Source organism: Triticum dicoccoides, chromosome 2B (assembly GCF_002162155.2).
Source record: "Triticum dicoccoides isolate Atlit2015 ecotype Zavitan chromosome 2B, WEW_v2.0, whole genome shotgun sequence".
In the NCBI taxonomy this organism is placed as follows: domain Eukaryota; kingdom Viridiplantae; phylum Streptophyta; class Magnoliopsida; order Poales; family Poaceae; genus Triticum; species Triticum dicoccoides.
The window spans coordinates 545,013,986-545,021,483 of NC_041383.1; the positions used below are offsets into that span (position 1 = coordinate 545,013,986).

Here is a 7,498-nt window from a genome sequence, read left to right on the forward strand (position 1 = left end):
ATTCTCCCTCTTTATGTAAACCTTGTAAAATAAGAGAGAATAGCCATAAGTATTGTGACATAATGTGTAATAATAGTCCATAATGCAATAAATATTGATATAAAAGCATGATGCAAAATGGACGTATCATCTCTCCAGACTGCTTCTTGATGCGGCGCAGGTTACCCGCGGCTGGGGGGCGGTCGCGAGTGCCCTGGAAGTTGGCGATGAAGCGACTGCATATCTCATCCCAGGAAGAGATCGAGCCGGGGGGCAGGTTCAGGAGTCAGGAGCGGGCGCCGTCCTTGAGCGCCATAGGAAACCAGTTCGCCATAACTTCCTCGTCGCCTTTGGCTGCCTCGATGCTTAGCTCATAGAGCTGCAAGAACTCTTCGGGGTCGGGGGTGCCGTCGTAGCGAGGAGGCAGGTCTGGCTTGAACTTGCCCGGCCAGGCGACGCTGCGCAACTCAGCGGTGAAGGCACGACAGCCCGCTGTGGCCACCGGAGCCCCTTGCTGCCGGGGATCTTGCTCTTGATGATTCCCGCGCACCGCTGCGACTGGCAGCGCGTGGTCTTGTTGTGCCAGTTTAGGGAGCTCGGGGGCGCCTTCTCGGGGTTGAGGGATTTTTTGGCAGCTTCTTTCTTCTCGCACGGGCGCTGGGCATGGTGGGTCACGTCCAAGGGCCGTGTGCCTTTGAGCCAGTGCACCGCCTTGGGGCTGAGGTGGCGGAGGCGCTCCTTGAGCCGCGTCGCCCATACTCGGCGGCAGGTAAGGCAACGAGAGGGATGGCGTGGGATAGCCCCCAGCGGCGCTGACGAGCTAGTCCTCGTAGAGGTCATCGATGGGGCGGTAACGTAGGAGCTCGCGTGCCGTGAGAAGCACGGCCTGCGCGTCCGTGCGAGCGCGTCGAGCATGGGACGACGATCCGGCTGGAGTCATCGATGGGGTGGCGGTGCGATCGTCCCGCCACACCGAGGGGTGCAACGAGAACGCTTGGTGCTAGTGCCCCGTCGGGCAGGTGGCGGCGTTGGCGGCAGGCGATGGAGAGCAACAAGGGGGACCGCCGACAGGGGCCGTCTGGGCGACCTGAGCGGCGAGAGCGGCCCGACGCTCGGCGCGGGCTCGGTGGGCATCTGACATGGATGCGACGAAGCGACGGGACGCGGATCGACGGAAGGAAGAACTCACCCCTACCTGGCGCGCCAAATGTCGGATATCGGGTTCCGACAAAACCCTTAAGGTTCGAACACTGGGGTGCGCACGGAGATTCCCCCCTATCGATTCTCACTCTCTATGCCTCGTCGCGATCCCTAGGCTTAACTAAACGAAATCACAACATAAGAGACATGAGGTTTATACTGGTTCAGGCCACCATTGTGGTGTAATACCCTACTCCAGTGTGTGGTGTGGTGGATTGCCTCTCGGGCTGATAATGAACAGTACAAGGGGAAGAACAGCCTCCTGAGGCGAGGTGTTCTTGTGCTTGGTGAGTGGTTCTGGTCCGAATGGATTTGGATCTGTTTCCCTCTATGGTGGTGGCTAGTCCTATTTATAGAAGCCTTGGTCCTCTTCCCAAATATTAAGCGGGAAGGGATCCCACAACGGCCATTTTGAAAGGGGACAACTAGTACATGCTATCCTGACTAAAGGTGGTCTTTTTCTGCCAAAGGCTCTGGTGATGACGCCGTCTTGGGCTCCACGATGACCTCCATCTTACCGTCCTGCTAGTCCTTGTCTTGTTGCACCGATATGGAAACTTTTGCCTGATGTCTTGGTACTCCGCGCCTGCGCTTGCCCCCTTAGCACCAAAGGGGAAACTAGTACACTGTGCGCGCTGGCGCCCGCCTGGCGCCCACCTGGCCTTGGTCGTCATGGCTTGCGTCATGGGAACCTTGCGAGGTACCCCTTTGCCTTGATCTCTCCGCCTCCCTCGCGAGCCGGCCTGATGAGGCCGCTCCTGAGGAGGCCTTGCGTCGTCCGCCCCGCGAGGCTTGGCCCCTCGCGAGGGTCTTGAGTGTTTGGTTGATGAAGACAGGCCGCACTGGGCCGCTGGTGGAGCCACGCCGCGGGCCGCAGGCAAGCAAGTGTGGGGACCCCCGTTCCCAGAACACCGACAGACATGGTGGCGTAAGTGCAGTAGATTGCTGTTGAAGGAGAGATGAAGCTACGATCGTCGAAACCAAAAACTTACAACACAAATGTTGTGCGGAACTGCGAGATTAGGCTGCTGATCAAAGGAAAATTTCAAACGATCGATCGTGGGTAACGAATGTGACATAATTCGTCCAGAATAGCTCCAAACGCGAACATGAAATAAAGAACTTCCAGCCGACGAAACTACGAACTGATCGCCTGAATGGAACCGTAGCATCGAGGTGCATCTTTTTCATGTAGAGCTTACCTCGAATCGAAGCATGGTTGTGTAGATCGGAGGGACAAGTATGAGGGAAGATTAGAGAGAAGCTTCCTTGAGGTTGAAGAAGACCCCACGTAATCACCTCGCATTCCTCCGTCTCCACTCATGCAAGGGCCCTCTCTCTTGCGCTCGCCTCGGTCTGGCTCGCGAGAAAATGCCGATTCGAGCGTTTCCAGCGAGGCAGCCTCTGGGCTTATTTAAGAAGCATGCGATGCAGGCCAACGGTGTATACAGACAACTAAACAGGCCGGATTATTCCTGCGCGGGTCTGGTTGGGCCTCATGCAGGCAACCAAACACGCCCTTGGCTATGGGCCGAGCCTGGTATGCTCTGCAAGTGTGTAGTAATAATTCCAGAAGTAGAAACAGCAATTTCTCAAAAAAAAGAAGTGGAAACAGCATGCTTGAATCTTTGTTGCAGAGTGCAGTTAGCGAAGTAGGGAGAGAGGAGCTCTGTCCAAGCAGAAGCGAACAGCTTACCTTGTTTCAGGGGAAAGAAAATACATGTTTCTAACAATTCTTTCAGAGAAACCGGCCTTATCAAAACTTGCCGCCACCGTTGATATATGAGAAAATTCCTTATATAACACTGTTTTAAATATTGGTTCCCTATTTAACACTCCAATAAATTTTCTTCCCTAAATAACACCAAGTGTAATTTTTTTCCCTTTCTAACACTTCCGTCAAGTCCGTTAGCATATGCCGTTAAGATCTGGATTGACTGATGTCAGTATTTTCTCGTTGGACGAAATTACCCCTTTGAGGAAAAAGAAAAAATAGAGACCAAACTCTCTGTTCGGTCTCTCTGTTCTCTCCCGACCCGACTCTTCTCATCCCCTTTCATCCCAACCCTAGAGGCGGCGGCGGCGGCGAACCTCCCAGACCTAGCGGAGGCGAACCTCCCAGACCTAGCGGCGGCGGTGGCGGCAGCGGAGGGCTATGGATGGCGGCAGTTCTGCGGATGGAGACGGCGCCGCGGACGACGGCCATGGCGCGGCTGCGGACGTGCTTGCCGATGGCACCGGTGGGGCTGAGGTCAGGTCAATCCAGGGCATCGGGCTAGCCTCGGGCTGTGGTGGGGTTGAGCCAGCATCAGGCCAGGCCGAAGACTCGGCTACAGCTGGCTCGGGCCTGGCCAGTGGCTCGGCTGCAGCTGGCTCGGGCCAGGGCGCGGCAATGGCTGGGGTCTCCGGCAAGGGCACGGTTGGGTCGTTCCTGGCAGCAGCTTCAGGCCAGGGCAGTACTCAGTTGCCTCCAGCAACACGGGCGTGTCCAGATGGGTAAGGGCCAGTCCATCTAGTAGCAATTATCATGCATAGATTGTGCTAGTTTGTGTAGCTGTGTATTTGAGGAAGAGATCTTATCACTTAATTTCGGTTAATGATCAGATTGTCTAGCAATACTCATGCATAGGTTTAAAGCAAAGTTTAAAGTTGTCTTTTTAATTCACAGGATGGATCCAAATTCGAGTTATTTTCTCAAAATTAAATTGTTTGGCAATCCAAAGAAAGCTCGAAAGGACATAAGATGTTTTTGTTTTGAGAAGGTCATTGATTGTGACTTGACAAATTATAAGGATTTGGTCGAGTCAATTGTAGAGCAGTACCCGCCGCGTTATTTGGAAGTTGCACATGTGCAATATTATGACTATGCTCTTAAAAACTGTCCAGAAGTAAAATCTGACCAAGATTTGATGATTATGTTTGAAAAACACTCGGAGACAAAGGTGCTGCATATGATTATTGCATATTGTGATTCCTCGGAACCATATGAGCCTATCACCGAGTGGGATGAACCTAACAGCAATATAGAACCTGAGGATGATACTTACCTTCGCAACCCAAGACCTGAGAATGAGCATGTTGGTGTTGATGAGGAGAATATGTATGAAGTGGACGAACCTATGCCCTTAGATGTGGTTCTTTGTCATAATAAAGAAAAGGATGATGAAGTAGAGGCGTCTGAAGTAGAGGAGTCTGAAGTAGAGGACGATGAAGTAGGGGAGTCTGAAGTAGAGGATGATGAAGTAGAGGAGGATGAGGAGTTCCATGAGGCAGAGCATACTCCACATGTAGAGTATGACAAATTAGACCCTCCAATGACAAAAGGCTTTACATATCCCAGCATGAAAGATTCAAGTTGGCACTTTCTCAGCATGCAATCAAACATGAATTTGAGTATAACACCGAGTATAGTACACCTCATCGGTTTAGGGGCTATTGTTCAAGACGAGATGCTGATAATTGTCCATGGAGGATACATGCTTCTATGACGAAGGATAAGTGTACTGTAATGGTAATTGTTTAACTCTATTCATTTGTGAACATTTATTGCATAATTGTCAAGTGTTTTTAGCTAATTACCTCTATCTCTCTTTTTAAGGTGAAGAAAAACCCATGTGGTCATGATTGCTCTAGTACAAGAAGGAAAAAGAAGATGAAGAATGCAACCAAGTTTTGGATATGTGATAAGGTGAAGGATTGGCCGATTGAAGATGCTACTCTCGGAGCGAAGGCATTGCGCAAAAAGATTAAAGAACACCACAAGGTTGACATCCACTACAAGAGGGTATATATGGGTAAGAAGCTAGCTCTGAAAGAACTATATGGTGATTGGGATAGCAGCTTTGACAATTTGTATAGGTTTAAAGCACAAGTTGAAATCTCTTGCCCTGGTAGCATAGTGCAGATTGATCATTACACTATAAAAGAAAAAATCAGGTTTAGAAGGTTCTTCTTTGCTTTGAAACCTTGCATAGATGGATTCCTTAGTGGTTGCAGACCGTACTTGGCAGTAGATAGCACATTCTTAACAGGCAGGTTTAAGGGGCAGCTAGCCAGTGCTACCGCTGTAGATGGCCATAATTGGATGTATCCACTTTGTTTTGGAATTTTTGATTCCGAAACAAATGAGAACTGGATCTGGTTCATGCAATTGCTTAGGCAAGCCATAGGATCGCCAAGGGGTTTAGCCATAAGCACTGATGCTGGGCAGGCGGTGATGACAGGGGTAAAGGAAGTTTTCCCAGAGGTAGAACATAGGGAATGCATGTTTCACTTGGTGTCAAACTTCAAGAAAAAGTATCACGGAAAGGTATTTGATGACCATCTTTGGGCTGCTGCTTACTCATGGAACAAGTATATATTTGAGAAAAATTGGGTTGCAATGGAGACAGCAAAGCCAGCGGCAACTACATATCTTAGGAAGTGGCACACTAGGTTGTGGACTAGAAGTCAGTTCTCAACCATTTGTAAGGTGGACTATGTAACCAACCACCTGGCAGAGTGCTTCAATAAATGGATTAAGCACCACAAGTCCTTGAACTTGGATGACTTAATGGACAAGCTTAGGCAGATGATTATGATCATGTGGAATCGAAGGAGAAAAGTAGCAAAGAACTTAGCTGGCTTATTAATTTTGCCCCACATAATGAAGAAGTTGAATGCAAAGAGTAGAGAGTTAAACTTGGAGGTGGTAGAAAGCTCGGAAGAAGTTGCTGAAGTTACTCAATTGGGAGGCAGCGGGTTTAGGTTTGTCGTCAACTTGCATGACAACACATGTTCTTGTAGACAATGGCAAGTTTCCGGCCTTCCTTGCAAGCATGCTCTAGCATTCATCACATCACTTGTCAATGCACATATACAGAATTATGTGGACTCATATTACTCCATTGACAAGTTTAGGGCAGCTTATGGCCAACTAATCCCTGCTATGTGTGACAAGACCCAGTGGCCTGAATCTAACCATGGATTCTTCATGCATCCACCCTTGTTAAAAGCTGTAGCTGGTCGGCCCCAAACTGAGAGGCATGAGGGTTGTGGTGAGAAAAAGAGGAAAAGTGGCCAGCACTTGTGCCCTATTTGCAAGGAATACGGGCACCATTGGCATAAATGCAAGAAGGGTAACAAAGATGACATTGCTGCTTTCATGGCTGTGAGGTGATCAACTATCCATTCTACTCTCCTATTGCATGTTACTTTCTTGCATTATTGTTTTGTAATCACCTATGAATGTTCACTACTTTCTCATTTCTCGTGTAGAGAACCACCAAAGAAGAGGAGGAAGACTACTAAAACATCCGAGTCATCCATTGTGCCAAGAGGTGATGACGCGCCGGCAGCCGCTATGTATTTTCCACCAAGGTTACCTATTCTACACCAATGCTTGTTCCAAATAATAACTGAGTTTTTATTTGTGCCAAACGAAAACTGAGTTCGATTTGTATGTATTCATGCAATCCATAGCCAAAACTTGGAAACTACAACCAAGAAGAAGGGAAAGCATAACCAAACATTGGAGACTATAAACAAGAAAATGCAAAAGGGGGGAAAAGGTGACCTTTTTTGTTTCTGGATTTTAATATCACATATTATGCATAGTTGATATTGTTGTTTGCTGCCATACATGTATCAAATATATCCATATGTATTGTTGTCATACATGCAGTACAATAATTTGACAGCCATGTTGTTATTTTAAGGGCCACAAGGAAGATGGAGCTTGCTAAAAAGGATCAAAACAATCCGATGGTGCCATTTGACAGCCCTGCAATGGGCACTAGAAGCAAAAAAGCTTACCCAACTAGCCCTGCAATGGGCACAAGAAGCAAAAGGCGACTCAGCTTGTGAACTCCATCTAATTTCTTTCACTTAATGTCACTTTTGTTGCTGCTCATGTCATGTTGTGTGGACTTGGAGTAATGTATGTGAACCTGGGTATGATATGAGCCACTTTTGGGTTGCTAATATGATGTATGTGTGGACTTGGAGTAATGTATGTGAACCCGGGTATGATGTGAGTCACTTTTGGGTTGCTAATATGATGTATGTGTGGACTTGGAGTAATGTATGTGAACCTGGGTATGATGTGAGCCACTTTTGGATTGCTAATATGATGTATACGCATGATGTATGTGAGTCATATATGTGTACTTGGATGTGAGTCTGGATGTATATGGAGTGCCTCATGCCATTGGCAATTTTGAAAGGTGTGTGTTGAACAATATACATATGAATTGTGTCATAGGTTCTGCCCAATTTTGAATTAAATTTCGAAATAAAAACTGTCCAGAATTGCATGTTTACAAGGAAAGTTCTGCCCAGT

The 7,498-nt window shown here is 48.1% G+C and overlaps 2 protein-coding genes across 3 annotated transcripts; both read left to right on the top strand.

Annotated features, from left to right (window-relative positions):
• The first annotated feature begins 4,449 nt into the window (after positions 1 to 4,449).
• On the top strand, positions 4,450 to 5,691 carry LOC119360994. Its single transcript, XM_037626403.1, has 3 exons — positions 4,450 to 4,690; positions 4,778 to 5,613; positions 5,679 to 5,691. Exons 1-3 carry the CDS (start codon positions 4,664 to 4,666, stop codon positions 5,689 to 5,691), a joined length of 876 nt encoding a protein of 291 aa, XP_037482300.1. The 5' UTR covers positions 4,450 to 4,663.
• A 26-nt stretch (positions 5,692 to 5,717) lies between these two features.
• LOC119367983 lies at positions 5,718 to 7,260 on the top strand. 2 transcript variants are annotated; one of them, XM_037633353.1, is made up of 4 exons: positions 5,718 to 6,333; positions 6,436 to 6,537; positions 6,640 to 6,728; positions 6,876 to 7,260. In XM_037633353.1, exons 1-4 carry the CDS (start codon positions 5,732 to 5,734, stop codon positions 7,046 to 7,048), a joined length of 966 nt encoding a protein of 321 aa, XP_037489250.1. In that variant the 5' UTR covers positions 5,718 to 5,731; the 3' UTR covers positions 7,049 to 7,260. The 2 variants fall into 2 exon arrangements, with proteins under 2 accessions (XP_037489250.1, XP_037489251.1); XM_037633354.1 differs by lacking the exon at positions 6,640 to 6,728 and having other exon boundaries at positions 6,436 to 6,497.
• The last annotated feature ends 238 nt before the right edge of the window (positions 7,261 to 7,498 follow it).

What these genes read in the sequence shown, in the direction of transcription:
- LOC119360994 (XM_037626403.1), top strand. Translation starts at nt 4,664, where the DNA reads ATGACGAAGGATAAGTGTACTGTAATG. An exon ending in AGGATAAGTGTACTGTAATG is followed by an intron (nt 4,691 to 4,777) that starts GTAATTGTTTAA and finishes TCTCTTTTTAAG; the next exon opens with GTGAAGAAAAACCCATGTGG.
- LOC119367983 (XM_037633353.1), top strand. Translation starts at nt 5,732, where the DNA reads ATGGACAAGCTTAGGCAGATGATTATGATCATGTGGAATCGAAGGAGA. An exon ending in GCTGCTTTCATGGCTGTGAG is followed by an intron (nt 6,334 to 6,435) that starts GTGATCAACTAT and finishes TTTCTCGTGTAG; the next exon opens with AGAACCACCAAAGAAGAGGA. An exon ending in AATGCAAAAGGGGGGAAAAG is followed by an intron (nt 6,729 to 6,875) that starts GTGACCTTTTTT and finishes TGTTATTTTAAG; the next exon opens with GGCCACAAGGAAGATGGAGC.